The sequence below is a fragment of the Chiloscyllium punctatum genome, chromosome 24 (assembly GCF_047496795.1).
Source record: "Chiloscyllium punctatum isolate Juve2018m chromosome 24, sChiPun1.3, whole genome shotgun sequence".
Lineage (NCBI taxonomy): Eukaryota > Metazoa > Chordata > Chondrichthyes > Orectolobiformes > Hemiscylliidae > Chiloscyllium > Chiloscyllium punctatum.
Window position 1 is genome coordinate 57,808,054 of NC_092762.1, and position 19,991 is coordinate 57,828,044.

General features: G+C 42.4%; 1 protein-coding gene across 2 annotated transcripts in view; it reads right to left on the minus strand.

The window, feature by feature from the left end:
* LOC140494575 (amyloid-beta A4 precursor protein-binding family A member 1) overlaps nucleotides 1-11,868 on the minus strand; it is a 30,749-nt gene extending 18,881 nt beyond the window's left edge. The window contains exons 1-4 of one of the 2 annotated variants that reach the window (XM_072593907.1): nucleotides 10,273-11,868; nucleotides 7,811-7,847; nucleotides 3,564-3,709; nucleotides 1,951-2,037 (exon numbers count right to left, since the gene is read on the minus strand). In XM_072593907.1, coding sequence (XP_072450008.1) covers nucleotides 1,951-2,037; nucleotides 3,564-3,709; nucleotides 7,811-7,847; nucleotides 10,273-11,433 — 1,431 coding nt within the window. In that variant the 5' untranslated portion in view covers nucleotides 11,434-11,868. The remainder of the gene's footprint in view (nucleotides 1-1,950; nucleotides 2,038-3,563; nucleotides 3,710-7,810; nucleotides 7,848-10,272) is intronic. The other variant, XM_072593906.1, reaches the window with a different exon arrangement.
* Between the last annotated feature and the right edge of the window lie 8,123 nt (nucleotides 11,869-19,991).

Genomic DNA, 19,991 nt, shown 5'->3' on the forward strand with positions numbered 1-19,991 from the left:
TGCTAGGGCGCACACACTGTGCTGTTAGGAAGGCAGTGTCAGCACTATGACCCATAACAGTGAAGGAATGGTGATATATTTCCAAGTCAGGATCCTATATTAGAGTGGTGCTGGAAAAGCACAGCAGTTCAGGCAGCATCTGAGGAGCAGTAAAATCGATGTTTCGGGCAAAAGCCCTTCATCAGGAATACAGGCAGAGAGCCTGAAGGGTGGAGGGATAAATGAGAGGAGGGTGGGGGTGGGGAGAAATTAGCATAGAGTACAATAGGTGAGTGGGGGGTGGGATGAAGGTAATAGGTCGGGGGTGGAGGAGTGGATAGGTGGAAAAGAAGATTGGCAGGTAGGACAAGTCATGGGGACAGTGCTGAGCTGGAAGTTTGGAACTGGGGTGAGGTGGGGGGAAGGGGAAATGAGGAAACTGTTGAAGTCCACATTGATGCCCTGGGGTTGAAGTGTTCTGAGGCGGAAGATGAGGCGTTCTTCCTTCAGGCATCTGGTGGTGAGGGAGTGGCGGTGAAGGAGGACCTCCATGTCCTCAGCAGAGTGGGAGGGGGAAGTTGAAATTTTGGGCCACGGGCCGGTGTGGTTGATTGGTGCGGGTGCCCCAGAGATGTTCCCTAAAGTGCTCTGCTAGGAGGCGTCCAGTCTCCCCAATGTAGAAGAGACCGCATCGGGAGCAACTGATACAATAAATGATATTGGTGGATGGTCCAGTTCAGTTTCTACTTAATAATAACCCAGACAATATCGATAGAGGAGGATTCTGCGATATCAGTACTACCAGCGATCAAGAAGGGGATGGTTAGATTTTCTCTTGTTGGAGAAGGTCACTGCCCGGCTCTTACATGGCATGAATATCTTTTTTTGCAATTTATCGACCTAACTAGGACTTGCTGGCTCCTTTAATAACTAAAGTGTTGACTGATGTTGCATGTTGAACACTCCAACTTCTTAGGATGGAAGGTAGCTCCCTGATGGAGTGACTGAAGCAGGTTGACTTAAGACACTACCTGAGGAACCACTTCAGCATTATCCAGGAAGAAGAATGATTGACCAGAACCATCATTCTTTGTTCTAAACATGACTCCAACCAGCAGTCAGTTTTCTTTCAATTTCCATTGACTCAAGTTTTACTTGGGCTGCTTGATGCCATTCTTGATCAAATGTTGCCTTTTTGCAAGGACAGTCACGCTCATCTCACCTCACCACTGGAGTTGAGCCCTGTTGTCGATGTATGATGACCAGAAACCAAAGACCCAACTTATGGACCATCAATTTGAGGCTAGGAGAGAGGACCATAGAAAAGGTATAGAGAGATTATGGATGAAGATTTGGAGAAACTGTGTAATTTCAAGTATCTGGGATCAACGGTGGCAGGAAATGGAAATTAACAACTGTTAATTAACTGCTCTTGTAGGGGAGTAATCGAAAAAAGTACAGTAGAGTGTTTTATAATAGAAAATTATCGCCGAAACTGAAAGGAACAATCCACAAGACAGTATTGAGACTGGTGTTGTTACACAGTGAAACATCAAGTAGAGATTGACAACAACTGGATACTAATGAGATGTGGATGCTAAGATCAATGGAGTAATGATAAGAAACAATATCAGGAACCAGCACATTAGGTATTCACTGAAGATTGTGGAAATATCAAATCAAGTAGTTAATTGTAGTTAAACAGCAATTTAAATATTGATGGAGTGAAAGAGGAAATGTGGTGATGTGACTGATTGAAGTGGGACTGCCAGAAATAAAGAAACAACCAAGACTAAATGCAGCAACAGGAGATTTTTAAACGATAGAGTTGAATGAGAAATAGATGACAGATAGATGAGATGAGTAAAGTGATCAACTAGCATTGTGATGGCCAAAAGTAAAATAGGAGAAGCTGAAAAAAGTATATCATATACCCTAGGTATATTATTAAATAGCTAATCCTTCTGTTACCTGTGTTTCTGCATTTAATACTTTAATTCGCTGTGTTGATATAAACAGATCCACTGCAGTCATTGGCTGTGACTCTCCTTCTGGTGCCTGATGAACAAACAAAGATAGTTATTTCATCTGTATGCCCAATATTTCCTGTTACGAATTGCTCTGCTTCATTGAAGTTTGCAGCTAAAAGGAGCACCTCACAACATTTCATAGTTAATTTTGACAATGCGTACGACTGAGAGACATTACAAAAAAAAACAAATGGCACCCTTGATTATCATATAATGTTTTGCAAGCAGGGAACAGCAGAAGGAATCTGGGAACCTGATTTCTTTTACGTTTTCTCCCTACCCAGGGACACTGAGGGCAGCTGTAGTGCAGCGAGTCCTCACTTAATGTTGTGGGTGTCTCCCTGAAAATTGAGACTGTTAAGTGAAACCTAGGCTCCCCAAGGAAAAATACGAAAAATGAAGATCGGATACTTTCAACATTTCTTGCACAGAAGAAACACACATATAAGTTCAAATATCGTACCATACATGTGTAATACTGCGCATTCCAAGCTGAAATGACTGATGAAACAAAACACTCAATTTCAAAGAAATACTGTATAATTAGGCCTGTTAAGATTTTTCAGTTGAGAACAGTAATTTTAAACATAGTAAGCCTAAAACATTGTAAGTTTAAATGCTGCTCATTCCCAATGCCTACACAAAATAACTTTTACATTTAAAAAAATTTCAAAGTAAAGAAGATATGCATATACCTTATTCAAGGTATGTTTTTATGCTTAATAAGTTAACATTACAGTTTAGCTAGAGTAGCTTTAGATTGATAAAGCTCCATCAAGTGGCAGGAGTTTGTTGGTGCAGGCAGGACTGAATTCCCAGAACTACTGCAGTGACTAGCTTCTACCCAAGACTTCAAAATGGGAGCCAGAAGAGGAGAATCAGCTGAAGAGATGGTGGCAAAGCTTTTGGGAAATTTAAAGGTAAGAACAAAGGGCAGGAATAGGACTCATGATGAAGAGGGATTAGTAGAAAGGATAGGAGGAGGGATTAGTAGAAAGGATAGGAGGAAGCATTAGGTCAGGGAACCACACAGAGAGGAACTGTCGTCCCCAATGGACACATTAGACACTGGGGACTTCAAAAAAAAGGGAATGGATGGTGGAAACAGGAGTTTGTTCTTTTTGAGGGTGTTGGGGTGAATTGCAGGGAAAATGAGGGACTCCAGAAGAGGGAGTGGAAACTCTGGGGGGGTAGACATTATTTAAGCGGGAGGCCCACCAAAATTAGAAGTGAAACTTGTAACATTAAGTAGGGAAATTGACCACTACTTTATTAATGATATTACAGCAGAACAACAGTAAATGAGTCAACGTTAAGGGAGGACTTATTGTATTACATCCAAGGTCAGTTAAAAGTACAGGTTAAGTACCAAACCACCAGCAACCTCTTGGTCTGTCTGACCGATATCACAATGAACACAGCAGCAGCAGCAGCAGCAGCAGCAGCAGAAGAATGCTGCTCTAGCTTCAAATGAATAGTATATTACAATGCAAGCTGCTGACATTTAAAAACACGCTCAAAAGAAATATTAATTAGACGACTTTTCACAAGTACCTTTATCCTCCCCACTGCTTCCTGTGCTTGTGACATGCGAACACTCGTTGATGGATTTTTGTCAGAGAAGAGCTGAGTTGATCCAAGGTAACTCGCTGCAAATATGATTCCATCAAGGAGATCCTCAGAATCACAGGGTCCTGACACTTTATGGGGATAAAGAACAATAGCACCGTTACACCTTATTACATTTTAAATCATTCATCTCTCCATCCCGAAGACACAAGGTATGGATTATGTAGATACCAGATGTCCTCTATGACCTGCCCTTGTGAATACGCTTAAATGTAACAACGCAATAAACGGCGCTTGACTTCCTGATCTTAAAATCCATTACAACCAAACATGTAATAGTCTTCAATTGAAATCAACACAAACATACTTTCCAGGAGGAATTGGTAAATAATGATTAGAAGCAGGAAATCTAACTTCCATCTCCTCCCTCTTAAACCCAGGAGTTGCTACGACAAATTGTGGAAGTCTGTGGAAATCACCTAAATTATTATTGACCAAGAATTTGACATCTTCTCTGATTAGATTTGCTACTTCTTTGGACAAACAATTCATGGTTGATCCAGTGAACATCACTGTTAACCTGTTAGGGTGGCACGGTGGCACAGTGGTCAGCACTGCTGCCTCACAGCGCCAGAGACCAGGTTCAATTCCTGCCTCAGGCGACTGTCTGTGTGGAGTTTGCACATTCTCCCGTGTCTGGATGGGTTTACTCCGGGTACTCCAATTTCCTCTCACAGTCCAAAAATGTGCAGGTTAGGTGAATTGGCCATGGTAAATTGCCTGTTGTGTTAAGTGAAGGGGTAAATGTAGGGGAATGGGTCTGGGTGGGTTGCGCTTCGGCAGGTAGGTGTGGACTTGTTGGGCCGAAGGGCCTGTTTCCACACTGTAAGTAATCTAGTAATCTAGAAACTAGGTATGCTCCCTCATATCAGAATCCATAAGATGTAGCAGCAGAAATAGTGAGAAATGAAATTAAATCAATGGGAAAAAAAAACAATGTAGGGTCAGATGATGTAGAACCTGCATGGGTAAAATTGGGGGCCCACAAAGGTGAGAAAAACATAATGGGAGTTGCGTTCAACCCTCCAAACAGTAGTCAGGATATGAGCAACAAGATACACCAAGAGATAGAAAAGGTGAGTAAGAAAGGCAAGGTTACAGTCATCATGGGGGATTTCAATATGCAGACAGACTGGGAAAATCAAGTTGGTAGTAGATCACAAGGAATTTGTGAAATGTCTAGGATATGGCTTTTCAGAGCAGATTATGGAGGAGCCCACTAGGGACCATACAATTCTGGATTTAATGTTGTGCAATGAGGCAAACCTGATAATTGAAATTAAGGTGAAGGAACCCTCAGGAGGCAGTGACCATAATATGATAGAATTTACCCTGCAATTTGAGAAAGAGAAGCTGAAATCAGATGTAATGGTATCATCGATGTAACGGCCCTCCTGATGAAGGGCTCTTGCCCGAAACATTAATTCTCCTGCTCCTTGGATGCTGCCTGACCTGCTATACTTTTCCAGCACCACACTCTTGACCCCCTCCACGTTCCCCCGTAACGGTATTACAGTTGAGTAAAGGCAACTATAGTGGCATGAGGAAGGAGCTGACCAAAAATTGACTGGGAGAGGAGCATGGCAGGAAAGACAACGGAACAGCAATGGCAGGAGTTTTTGGGAGTAATTCAGGAGAAATAGCAAAAATTCATCCCTAGGAAAAGGAAGCATGCTGAAGAGAAGATGAGGCAACCATGGCTAACAAGGGAAGTCAGGGATGGCATATAAGCAAAAGAGAAATAATATAATATAGCAAAGGGCAGTGGGAAGCCAGGGGATTGGGAAGCCTAACAAGACCAACAGAGGACATCAAAGAAAGAAATAAGGAAGAAGATTAAATATGAGGGTAAGCTAGCCAGTAATATTAAAGAAGATAGCAAGAGTCTCTTTAGAAATATTAAAGGGCAAAAGAGAGACAAATGTGGATGCTGGGCCACTGGAAAATGACTCTGAAGTAGTAGTAATGGGGAACAAAGAAATGGTGGAGGAACTGAACAAGTACCTTGTGTCAGTCTTCAGGGTGGAACACAAATAACATCCTAAAAATTCAAGAAAGTTGGGGGACAGAGGTGAGTATGGTGGCCATCGTGAAAGAGAAGGTGCTAGAAAAACTGAAAGGCCTGAACATGGATAAATCACCTGGACCAGATGGACTACATGCCGGAGTTCTGAAAGAGAATACCTGAAGAGATAGTGGAGGCATTAGTGGTGATCTTTCAGGAATCATTGAAGTCAGGGGGTAGAGGACTGGAAAATTGCTAAATGTAACTCCCCTGTTTAAAAAAGGAGTAAGGCAAACAAAAGGAAATTACAGCCGATTGGACTAACCTTAGTCATTAAGATTTGAGTCCATTGTGAAGGATGAGATTTCTGAATACTTGGATGTGTATTGGTAAAATAGGGCAAAGTCAGCATGGTTTCTTCAAGGGGAGGTCATGCCTGAAATCTGCTAGAGTTATTTGAGGAGATAATGAGCAGATTACACAAAGGAGAGCCAATGAATGTTACCTATTTAGACTTCCAGAATGCCTTTGACAAGGTGCAGCCCAGGAGGCTGCTGAAGGAGATAAGAGCCCATGGTGTTAGAGGCATGTTACTAATATGGATAGAAGATTGGCTGTCTGACACAAAGCAGAGAATGGGGATACAAGGGTCCTTCTCAGGATGGTAGCTGGTGAATAGTGGTGTTCCACAAAGGTCAGTGTTAGGACCACAACTTTTCACTTTATACATTAATGATCTAGATGAAAGTACGGAGGTCATTCTGAATACATTTAGAGATGATACAAAGATAGGTAGAGTGACAGGGTAATATTGAGGAGGCGGGGAGACTGCAGAAGGATTTAGACAAGTTAGGAGAGTAGGTAAAGAAATGGCAGGTGGAATACAACATGGGAAAGTTTGAGGCCATGCACTCTAATAGGACGAAGACAGGAATAGGCTACATTCTAAATAGGGAGAAAATTCAGAAATGCAGAGGGACTTGGGAGTCCTAATCCAGGATTCTCTGATGGTTAACTTGCAGGTTGCATCAGTAGTTAGTAAAGCAATTACAATGTTGGCATTTATTTTGAGAGGACTAGAAAATAAAAGCAGGGATGTACTTCTGAGGCTTTAGAAGGCTCTGATCAGACCATATTTAGAGCAATTTTGGGCCCCATATCTCAGGAACGATGTACTGGCCCTGTAATGGGTCCAGAGGAGGTTCACAATAATGATCCCAGGAATGAAAGGCTTAACATATGAGAAACGTTTGAGGACTCTGGGTCTATACTCGATGAGGGGAATGAAATTGAAACTTACAGAATACTGAAAGGCCTGGACAGAGTGGACTTTGGGAAAATGTTTCCATTGGTAGGAGAGACCAGGACCTAAGGGCACAGACTTAGAGAAAAGGGAAGACTCTTTAGAATAGAGATGAGCAGAAACTTCTTCAGCCAGAGCATGGTGAATCTTTGGAATTCATTGCCCCAGAAGGCTGTGAAGACCAGATAATTTAAATATATTTAAGACAGAGATGGATAGGTTCTTGATTGTTAAGAGGATCAAAGCTTATGGGGAGAAGGCAGGAGGATGGGGTTGAGAAACATATCAGCCATGACTTATTGACAGGGCAGAATGATGGGCTGAATGGCCTGATTTCTGCTCTAATGTCTTATGGTCTAGCTAGGCCACTCAACCTATCAGATCTGCTCTGATATTCAATGAGATCACAGCTGATCTGATAATCTTCAACTCCATTTTCCTGCCTTATCCCCATAACCCTTGAATCCCTTATTGAATTAATGATTTACTCTGGTGAACCTTCCCTTAACTGCCTCTAATGCCAGCATCTCTTTCCTTTGATAAAGGACTACAACAGTTTACCTATGCCATTAAGTGAAGAACAATAGTTGAGCTCTCCCACTGTCATGGGTACAAACTAGCCCTTGAGTAACAGTATTAAAACAGATCCTCTCGTTGTAGGGTCTTATTGTGCACAAAGTTGCTGTGGTGTTTGCTACATTACAACAATATCAACACTTACAAAAACAAAGGTTCCTCATTGGTTGTAGAGTGCTTTGGGATGTTCGGAGGTTGTAACAGGTGCCATAACAATGTACTTCTCACCTTTTTCTTGGCGAACCTGACTCACTGTACAGTGAATATAGACAGATATTTGAAGATTACCTTCTTTAAATGCAGGATAAGAAAATTTCTTCCTTGGCTGTAATTTAAAAAATGAAGACATTTAATAACAAAGTAAAAGCAATTACATTTGTTCAAAATGTTTGAGGTGGTTTAACTATTTCTGTTTGAACATATAGAATATTCTGTCTGAATCCTTGGTTTGCTGGTAAATAAACTGTCTAAGTGGAATCTGCCGCAATCAGTCAGGGCACCAAATGGGTACAAGGTCCAGTCACTATTTCACTCCCTTCCACGTAGATGGGGCAAACATTATGGACGTGTTTGAAAGAAGGTTAGATATGTAGATGAGGTGATGGAAGGATATGGTGATAGGCCAGGTTAAAGGGAGGTAAGATGTACCTGCACAAACCTGTGTTGCTCATTGGCCTGTTTGCACTGTAAATACTATTAATGATATTCTAGTTGATATTTCTCTGCACCTAATCTGTAGCTGTAACAATATGTTCTACATTCTGTTCTATTACCCTGATGTAGGTATAAGATATAATTTGTCTAGGTAGCACGCTAAACAATACTTTTCAGTGTATCTAGGTATATGATAATAATAAATCAAATCAAATTCTTGTATGCCTGATTGCTTTCAAAAATATGAATTAGAATCCCTACAGTGTGGAAACAGGCCATTTGGCCCAACAAGTCCACACCGACCCTCCAAACAGTATCTCACCCAGACCCATTCCCTGCACCTTTTACTCTACATTTCCCCTGACCAAAGCATCCAACCTACACATACCTGAAGATGCTGCACAATTTAGCATGGCCAATTCATCTAACCTGCACATCCTTTGATTGTGGGAGGAAACCGGAGCACCAGGAGGAAACCCACACAGACACAGACTCCACATACACGGTCGCCCGAGGCTGGAATCAAACCCAGATGTCTGGTGCTGTGAGGTAGCAGTGCTAACCACTGAGCCGCCCCAAGATGTCCCCAGGAACAAGATGTCTTAAATATTAGACACAAACGTACGATTATTAGTACAGAAATGCAAATTCATACCTTTAAAGATATCTTACTAAAAATTTTCAGTGTTTGTTGAAGTTTGTAGCCTTCGCTTGCTTAGGGTTTACTGCTGGACCATGTACAAAATTGGCTCTGATACTGCCAATGAATTAAAGCAAAACAAATCTAACGTTGGAATATTTGAATGGACAGAAGCAATACTGTGGATTCCTACAGCACCAACTGTTTAATTCCCCTACTTTCTTGCTAGGTGCTTCTACTGTCAGATTTTTCTTTAATAACATTCATCTAACTAGTCAGTAATTAATCTGGAAAATCACGGGTACAACTCAGCTGGACCGTGTCATACAGCACCCAGCACGCTCAGTAATTAACACCACAGGAAATCTCCAAGAGTTACTGTAGAAAGTCATCAAGACTGAATTACACTTCACTGTAATACAAATCTTGAGCTTCCTGAGACAGACACTAAGGCTATCCCTAGTGTCATTTATTTTCTTTATTCACTCATAGGATGTGGGTGTCACTGGCTGGCCAGCATTTTCAGGGCCATAAGGTTCAGATGGTCAGCGAGCCAAGCCTAGTTATGCACATCATCACAGGGTCCATTGTGTTGCAAAACCACTTCTACATGATCCTAGTGACATATTTCAGCTCCAATCAGAGAAAGCACCAATATCTCACCAGTGAGAAATCAATTTCCTGCACCTTACACTCAGGCTGAAGAGAGAGCTTGCCAATTTAATCCTAGATTATTGATAGTTCACAATCATTGGACCCACAATCATTTAGATCATGACCTGTAGCTGTCCCAATTTATTTTACCTGAGTCAAAGCTAGAATACATTATGTTGCATTCTGCTGAAACTTGAAACATTGTTTTTCCCTCTACAGACTTTGCAAGCCCTGCAGAGCATTTGCCCCAGTTTGTGTTCTTATTTCTTGTTTTTCTTTAGTCTGAGTTGCATTAGATTGGAGGTCAGAAGAGATTTATGAGATGGAACCAGTGGGTCGTCTTAAGAAGATAAGTCAGACAGATCTGGTTTATTTCCACCAGAGTGTAAAAGAGAGATGACTTGCTTGAACTATATGTGCCCCTGAATGGTCTGGACAAGGTAGCTGCAGAAAAGATGTTTCCTTTTGTGGATAAGTCCAGAATTAAGGGATACATAAAATTAGGGGTCATCCTTTGAGCACAGAGGAGTTTCTTTTTCCTGAGAGTTGTATGACTTTGGAATTCTCTGCACAGAAGACAATGGAAGTGGTGTGATTGTGTTTTTTTAAAAAAACAGATTCCTGTTAGACAAGGGAATCAAAGGTTATCAGGGGACATGGGAAGGTGAAACTTGAAACACACAGCTCAGCCATGATTTTATCAAACAACAGAACAAGCACAAAGGTCAAAATGGCCTTCTGTTTCTATTTCATATACTTGCATGTCATTGTGTAATAGTCTTTTCAGACTGCTTTTCCTTACCTGACGATCATGTTCATGGATACTGCTTTCTGTGTGGCAAGCACCTCGATTTGCCACATCAGTGTGCTCAACATCGTCTTCAGGAAGAAAGGATTTGCTAATATTCTCAACCTCTTCTTTTAACTCTTTAATGGCCAAAGACAATGCCTCTCCCTCTTTCTTCCAGTCTTTCTTCAGCCTATATAATGGTCCACAATATAAAGAGCTTGAGTCATCATTTGCCCCATCACTGCTTGCACATAAATCCAGAGTCTGTTGGTGCTGGAGCACTTCATCAGTGTTTTTCTCAGATTGACCAACCAGATTCCCAGTGGAAACTTCTCGTGAGGTTGTGTTGTTTTCAACAGTTCTTTCAGGAGCGTGACTGAATGCATTTGTAGACTGATCACTACATATCACATTGCCAATAACACCAAACTTTGAGCCCGGATAGCTTACTTGGGTTAATTCATTGCCTTGATGAAGCAGGTCTTTCATTACAGGTCTTCTAAGTCTCTCAGTAGACATTAAAGGCTCATGACTCATCTCAGTTAAAACATCCTGATGGTTAACTGTGTCAAATAATTGCCTGTTATCATTGGTCAATGAATCACTTTCAGTATCTATTGTTAGTTTGCCACCACTTTCTAAACTGTAACCATCCGACAGCTTTGCTTTGCTTCCTAAGGTCCCTGTGCCCTGCTCATAACGGCGTAACTGACTCAAAAGCAATTTGATCTGACAGTGATCATCATCCTCATTATCTTGAAGAGCTGAAGTCTTCTCTATGTTGTCAATTTCTGAACTTAAGCTTATCGTACCAATTCCAATCAAATTGTTTTCAGAATCTGTTGTTAGGTCTGACAAGTGCACAGAAGCACCTGCTTCACTCAATGTGTTTTCTAGTTGCATGGTGTCCAGGGAGTTGTCTTGCTCGGTAACAACTTTGTTTAAAAGCGCACAGTGCTCATCACCATTAAAATCTTCCTCCAGGCTCTCTCCATTAGCATCCCAGCTGCCATGGTTTTCCTGAGAAACATCTTTATCGACCTCGGTTAGACTACTTTCCACACCGTCTTCATCGTTTTCCAGTTCTTGATCACCCATCCTAACCCCATTCATACATTGGCTTGAAGTCAGTGGGGGGTGATCAGCCTCAGTGATACCTTCCTGCTGGTTCATATTAACCTCCCATTAACACTGTTCGTCCGGGATAAGTGAAGCATCAACATTGAGCATGTTCCTTTGAGCGGGGGAGAGGAGTGAATGTGATAAAGGTATAAATGTACTGCTCTGGGGAAGGCGGGCTCCTCTCTGACAGTGAATCCCAGTCACTAGCCCGGACGCAGAGAGAGCCCAGTCCCGCTCCCAGTCAACCCGGCCCTGGCCCCTGGTCCCTGGCCCCAGGGCGAGCGACTCAAGCAGCCGGATCACCATCCAATTCCGGGCCCTGCCGTCCCTGGAATAAATCAGGGCTGCTCCCGGTTCGGCTTCAGTATCGATTCAGACGCCGCCCGCCCCAGCTCCCTCCTGAGCCACGGACCGGACTCCGACCCGACTGCCCGGAAAAAAGCCTGAAGCACTAGGCCCGACTCTAGCTCCGGACGTCGAAGCGTGCGTCAGACGTCATCGCAGTTTGCGCGGTGACATCATCGCGCTGGGCCGGCGGCGGTCACGTGTCCCCACTCCCCCAAACCCTGAGAGTGCAATGGTCATGTGTCAGCGTCTGTGGAAATAGTGTAAACACTGCTCCACGTCTTTAATAATTAAACTCACACGGAACGCTGGAGATTTGATAGGAAGTGCATCACAAAGTCTGTCAGCAGGTAAGGATGGGACAGCTAACACTCCAGGATTGACCTGAAAAGTCTCCAGGAATTTGGGGTCAATCTTCAGGGCAATGCCACAAGCAATCAAATGGAGAAGTCATTAAGGCAAATAAGGTATTGTCCGGTTGGACATGTTCACTTCTTAGTTTGGAGATGGAAGAAAAGTATTCAGTCAGAACCATTCATGTCATCAACAACCTGGAGATATAGAGGTCTACACAGAAAAAGGCTCTTGGTCCATTAAGTCAACTCCAGTCAACAAAAACCCACCAAACTATTCTAATCTCATTGTCCAGCACTTAGGCCATAACCTTGTATGCCTTGGCTTAGCTAGTGCACGCCTAAATATTTTTAAAAATGTTATGAAAGTTTTTGCTTCTACCACTCTTAGAGGCTGTGAGTTCTAGATTCCTATCACCCTCTGGTGAATAAGGTTTTCCTCACGTGTCCTCCAAACCTCTGACCCATTCTGTCAAATGTATACCCCGGTCCTTGATCCCTCCACCAAAGAGAAACGTTACTTCCTATCCACACTTGTCTGTTGCTGGTAAAATTTTACACATCTCAATCATGTCTTCCCCCCCGCCCCCACCTCACCCCCCGCAAAAGTCTCCTCTGCTCTTAGGACAACAACCTCAGTCTATCCAATCTCTCTTGATAACTAAAACTCTCTATCCCAGGCCACATCCTGGTAAATCAATGTGCACCCTCTCCAAGGCAATCACATCCTCCTAGAATGTGGATTCCAGAACTGCACACAATAATTAATCTGTGGCCTAACCAACATTTTATACAGTTCCAGTATAACCTCCCTGCTCTTAAACTTTTTGCCATGGCTAATAAAGCATTTGCCTTCTTAAACCCTTTATTCAACTGGTCTGCAAACTTAAGGGACCAGTTCTTCTGATCCTTGGTGTGCTCTTGTTTCTCCAGTCCAACAGCATCACCTCATACTTCCATGGATTGAATTCTATTTGCCATTAATCAACCTTTCTGACCAGCCTGTACAAATCCTCTTGTAATCTAAGGCTATCCTCCTCTCTATTTATCACTCCACAAATTTCCATATCAGCACATTTGTATTATGAATGCTCTTGGATGGCAATACATCCTGAAGAGTAAACGCATCAGGTGACTAGTGGTGTATTTATGGAAGTGTGGAGGAAGAAGGGCAAGAAATAAAAACTCCTGGAATACAGGAACAATCAGAGTTGGCAATCCTGGAGCAACTAAAGAGGGAAGCAGATCTCTCTCCTTCCATTAGTGTTTGGTTCCATAACATCAGAAAAGAATTTGACATTTTCAGTCAATATGCTTCCTCAGAACTGGTCATTAGAGGGCCATTGAATGGTCTGCATCCTTTTTTCCCACTACTTCAACAGGGGGATAGGATGTCAAGCAGAGGTATAGTGAGGGGTGATGCTCAGACACGTATGGAGGAAAAAGCAAGTCAGTCCGGTCATACAGTCAAGTTATGGCACAAGGGAGCATGGGAAAACTGATGGCATTTATGCAAGGGGTCTTGCAAGTAAGACAGATGAGTTGAGAATGTTGATTTACACATTGTAGTGGTAGGATTAAAAATGATATCTTCAAATCCAATCATGAAGAATTAATCACTAAGGGTTAATTGGACATGACACCGAGCAATTGAAATAAGGTGAAAAGTACATGGAAAAGAGGCTTAATGCAAAATCAGCCAGTTTTGACTGAGGGGCAACCACAAGATACTAAATTATCTGTGAGAACTGTCCTGTTGGGCCATCACATGGTAATATCTGGCAATGTTTTTCTGTATAACAGAATATCTGGAAACATGCTGAAAGTACCATGAAATGGTAATACAGCGAGTAGTACTAGATTTAGAATAGTACTAATATCTGTGGACTCTACCTTGAGCTAAGATTGACAAAGGTAAGAAGGTAGTGAGACTTGTTGCCAACCGAACACACGTGTTATTTCCTGTTGGACTTCACCTTGGACCGGGATCACGAATGGTGCCAGGAAACCTGGATCCTCCAGACTAGCTATAAAGCAGGGTCCGCGATGAGTGGAAGGGTATGAGACTCGTCAATACACATTTCCTGCTCTATATATATATTCACTGCTTAAAATATTTACTACTGCATAATGAATAAATTTACTGGTTAATATATTTATCATTGCTTAATATCTATGTATTACTGCTAATAAACGTGTTAATTTGGATCACAGTTTTTTTGTTACATCCCACTGAATCCACTATTGAACCATAACACACAAGAATATGATATCATTGCTGTCTCTGGAGACATGATGGAGGGGCAGGATTAGCAGCTCAATATTCAATTTTTTTAATCTTTAGGTGAGACTGGGAGGGATGTAAAAGAAGAGGTTGTATTACAAATTGATCAAGGAGACAATTATCATTAGGAAGGCATGATACCTTAGGGCCCTCAAGTTAGTTCATCTGAATAGAACATGAAAACAAAAAGAAAGCAGTTACATTGCTAGGACCTCCAAACAATCACAGAGAGAGAGAGAGAAGATCTGAAGGCAAATCTGAGAGGAGAAATATAAAAATAAGCTTCAATCTGCAATTTGAGAGGGAGTGGGTACAATCTGAAGTGACAATATTTCAGTTGAATAAAGGGAAATATGGAGCTATGAGGGAGCAACTGGCCAAAGTTCAATGGTATAATACCTTAACAGGGAAGACCGTGGAGGAACAATGGCAGATATTTCTGTGTATAATGCAGAAGATGCAGGATCAGTTCATTCCTAAAAGGAAGAAAGATCCCAGGAGGAGACATGGGCGGCCGTGGCTGACAAGGGAAGTAAAGAAGCATATAAGGTTAAAAGAGAAAAAGTATAACTTAGCGAAGATAAGCGGCAAAACGGAGGACTGGGAAGCTTTTAAAGAACAACAGAGGATTAGTAAGAAGGAAATACGCAGAGAAAAAATGAGGTACGAAGGTAAACTGGCCAAGAATATAAAGGAGGATAGTAAAAGCTTTTTTAGGTATGTCCAAGGCAAAAAAATGGTTAGGACAAAAATTGGGCCCTTGAAGACAGAAGCAGGGGAATATATTACTGGGAACGAAGAAATGGCAGAGGAATTAAATGAGTACTTCAGATCTGTGTTCACTGGGGAAGACACAAGCAATCTCCCTGAGGTAACAGTGGCTGAAGGACCTGAACTTAAGGGAATTTCTATTTGCCAGGATTTGGTGTTGGAGAGACTGTTAGGTCTGAAGGTTGATAAGTCTCCGGGACCTGATGGCCTGCATCCCAGGGTACTGAAGGAGGTGGCTCGGGAAATCGTGGATGCGCTGGTGATTATTTTCCAGAGTTCAATAGAATCGGGGTCGGTTCCTGAGGATTGGAGGGCGGCTAATGTTGTGCCACTTTTTAAGAAGGGTGGGCGGGAGAAAGCAGGAAATTATAGACCAGTTAGTCTGACCTCAGTGGTGGGAAAGATGCTGGAGTCTATTATAAAGGATGAAATTACGGCACATCTGGATAATAGTAACAGGATAGGACAGAGTCAGCATGGATTTATGAAGGGGAAATCATGCTTGACTAATCTTCTTGAATTTTTTGAGGATGTAACTCGGAAGATGGACGAGGGAGATCCAGTGGATGTAGTGTACCTGGACTTTCAGAAAGCTTTTGATAAAGTCCCACACAAGAGGTTAGTGAGTAAAATTAGGGCGCACGGGATTGGGGGCAAAGTACTAGATTGGATAGAGAATTGGTTGGCTAATAGGAAACAAAGGGTAGTGATTAACGGCTCCATTTCGAAATGGCAGGCAGTGACCAGTGGGGTACCGCAGGGATCCGTGCTGGGACCGCAGCTTTTTACAATATATGTAAATGATATAGAAGATGGTATCAGCAATAACATTAGCAAATTTGCTGATGACACAAAGCTAGGTGGTAGGGTAAAATGTGATGAGGATGTTAGGGGATTACAGGGTGACCTGGACAAGTTAGGTGAGTGGGCAGACGCATGGCAGATGCAGTTTAATGTGGATAAATGTCTGGTTATCCACTTTGGTGGCAAGAACAGGAAGGCAGATTACTACCTCAATGGTATCAAATTAGGTAAAGGGGCTGTTCAGAGAGATCTGGGTGTTCTTGTCCACCAGTCAATGAAGGCAAGCATGCAGGTACAGCAGGTCGTGAAGAAGGCTAATAGCATGCTGGCCTTCATAACAAGAGGGATTGAGTATAGAAGCAAAGAGGTGCTTCTGCAGCTGTACAGGGCCCTGGTGAGACCACACCTGGAGTACTGTGTACAGTTCTGGTCTCCAAATTTGAGGAAAGACATTCTGGCTATTGAGGGAGTGCAGCGTAGGTTCACGAGGTCAATTCCTGGAATGGCAGGATTGCCTTACACGGAAAGACTGAAGCGACTGGGTTTGTATACCCTTGAGTTTAGAAGACTGAGAGGGGATCTGATTGAAACGTATAGGCTTATGAAAGGATTGGACACTCTGGCAGGAGGGAACATATTTCCGTTGATGGGGGAGTGCCGAACCAGAGGACACAACTTAAAAATACGGGGTAGACCATTTAGGACAGAGATGAGGAGAAACTACTTCACCCAGAGAGTGGTGGCTATGTGGAATGCTCTGCCCCAGAGGGCAGTGGAGGCCCAGTCTCTGGATTCTTTTAAGAAAGAATTGGATAGAGCTCTTAAAGATAGTGGAGTCAAGGGGTACGGAGATAAGGCTGGAACAGGATACTAATTAGGAATGATCAGCCATGATCATATTGAATGGCGGTGCAGGCTCGAAGGGCAGAATGGCCTACTCCTGCATCTATTGTCTATTGTCTATTGTCTATTGTCTAAAATAATAGTGCAGGATTTTAACTTGCACAACATTAATTGGGTTAGAGAAAGTGTGAAAGCCTAAGAAAGGGTGAAATTTTAAAATGGATTCAGGAGAGCTTTTAAAGCCAGCTTATAGAGTCCTACAGCATCGAGATAGTCCTTTTGGCCCAAACTGGTCCATGCCGACCAAAATGTTCATCAACACTAACCCTATTTCCCTGCACTTGGCCCATATCCTTCTACACCTTTCCTATCCATGTGTTTGTCCAAATGCCTTTTAAATATTGTTAATGTACTTCAACAACATCCTTCCAGTAGGAAGGAGACTAGAATTGCACGCAATATTCGAAAAGTGGCCTAACCAACGTCCAGTATAGCCACAACATGACCTCTCAACCCCTATACTCAGTAATCTGACCAATAAAGGAAAACATACCAAATGCCTTCTTCACTATACTATCTACCTGCGACTCCACTTTCAAGGAGTAATGAACCTGCACTCCAAGGTCTCTTTGTTCAGCAACACTCCCTAGGACCTTATCATTAAGTGTATAAGTCCTGCTAAGATTTGCTTTACCAAAACGCAGCACCTCACATTTATCTAAATTAAACTCCATCTGTCACTCCTCAGCCCAGTGGCCCGTCTGATCAAGATCCCATTGTCAACACAATCACTGATGGATTTTGATATTTGATTTTGGCAGTCACCCATGGCAGCTATGACAGTTTCTGTTTTCATAACCCTTACATTGAGAAACTGCTGTGTGAAACTGCTCCAATAGTCTGTAAACGTAATTTGTACTTCCTAATTCACCTTGTTTTCTCTCATCTTTAAATTTTCAAAACAAACTTTCAGGGTGAAAATGAAGCAAACTATGTGTAATTTAAACTATGAGACATTTCAATGGGCACATACACACAGAAGTAAACAACAGACATAAATACACACATTTACTCAGAGCCTGAGACCCGCAACAACTTGTCACAAACCCAGTGGTACTTACAACATTATAAAACACTCATTCTGTTCCTAATAATGATGCATATCTCTCTGTTTTGCACAATGCATTGAAATCTTTCACAGCTCCCTAGGCATTCTTTGTCAATGGATGTAAATTTATTTTGCGGTATATCTATCATTAATGCTGAGAACGCATTCATAAAATTTCATGAAATAATTTTCCCACCCATGGCCTGGAGAGTGAAAACACATGGATTACTGTGTTACTTTGTCATGTGCATCAGGTCTGGACTCAAATAGATGGTAATGGAGACTACAATTGCTAGGTTTCTGTCTGACCACCCAGAACTCTTTCTAGACAGTTACTGTGTGTAGCTATTCAGGGAAAATGGGGATTAACCTTACTTTTGATCCTGGTATGCAATCAAACTGTTACTTGGGTGAGACACTAAATAGCACCTGAAAGCAGGAGAGAAAGCTTGGGACAAAGTGCAAACACTCACAATGGCTGAGCATTACCAGACAACCACCAGGGGGCATTAGAACTCTATCATTTACCCTGATCAAAGGCTTCTTCACTATTATAGAGTCATATAAGTAAAATTTTACATTTATTTGGTGCTTTTCAGATTCTGTATTCCAGTAAAGCACAGGCAATAAGATACTTAGAGTCCGAGAGATTACAGCACGAAAACAGACCCTTCAGCCCAACCTGTCCATGCCAACCAGATATCCCAATCCAATCTCGTCCCAGCTGCCAGCACCCGGCCCATATCTCTCCAAACCCTTCCTATTCATATACCCATCCAAATGCCTCTTAAATGTTACAATTGTACCAGCCTCCACCACTTCCTCTGACAGCTCATTCCATACACGCAGCACCCTCTGTGTGAAAAAGTTGCCCCTTCGGCCTCTTTTATATCTTTCCCCTCTCACCCTAAACCTATGCCCTCTAGTTCTGGACTCCCCAACCCCAGGGAAGAGACTTAGTCTATTTACCCTATCCATGTCTCTCATTATTTTATAAACCTCTATAAGGTCACCCCTCAACCTTCGATACTCCGGGGAAAACAGCCCCAGTCTGTTCAGCCTCTCCCTATAGCTCAAATCCTCCAACCCTGGCAACATCCTTGTAAATCTTTTCTGAACCCTTTCAAGTTTCACAACATCCTTCCAATAGGAAGGAAAGCAGAATTGCTTGCAATATTCGAAAAATGGCCTAACCCAATGTCTGCACAACATGACCTCCTAACCCCTGTACTCAGTACTCTGACCAATAAAGGAAAGCATACCAACGCCTTCACTCTCCTTTGACTCCACTTTCAAGGAGCTTGCACTCCAAGGTCTCTTTGTTCAACAACACGCCCAAGAACCTTATCATTAAGTGTATAAGTCCTGCTGAGATTTGCTTTCCCAAAATGCAGCACCTTACATTTATCTAAATTAAACTCCATCTGCCACTTCTCAGCCCATTGGCCCATCTGATCAAGATTCTGTTGTAAGCTGAGGTAACCTTCTTCGCTGTCCACTACACCTCCAATTTTGGTGTCATCTGCAAACTTACTAATTATACCTGTTATGCTCACATCCAAATCATTTATATCAATGATGAAAATTAGTGGACCCAGCACCAATCCTTGTGGCACTCCACTGGTCACAGGCCCCAGTTTGAAATACAACCCTCCACCACCATCCTCTGTCTTCTACCTTTGAGCCAGTTCTGTATCCAAATAGCTAGTTCTCCCTGTATTCCATGAGATCTAACCTTGCTAATCAGTCTCCCATGGGGAACCTTGTCAAAAGCCTTATTGAAGTCCATATAGATCACATTTGCTGCTCTGTCCTCATCAATCCTCTTTGTTACTTCTTCAAAAAACTCAATCAAGTTTGTGAGACATGATTTCCTACGCACAAAGCTATGTTGACGATCCCTAATCAGTCCTTGCCTTTCCAAATACATGCCATCCTGCCCCTCAGGATTCCCACTTTATTGGTCAGAGTATTGAATACAGGAGTTGGGAGGTCATGTTGTGGCTGTACCGGACATAGGTTAGGCCACTGTTGGAATATTGTGTGCAATTCTGGTCTCCTTCCTATCGGAAAGATATTGTGAAAGGGTTCAGAAAAGATT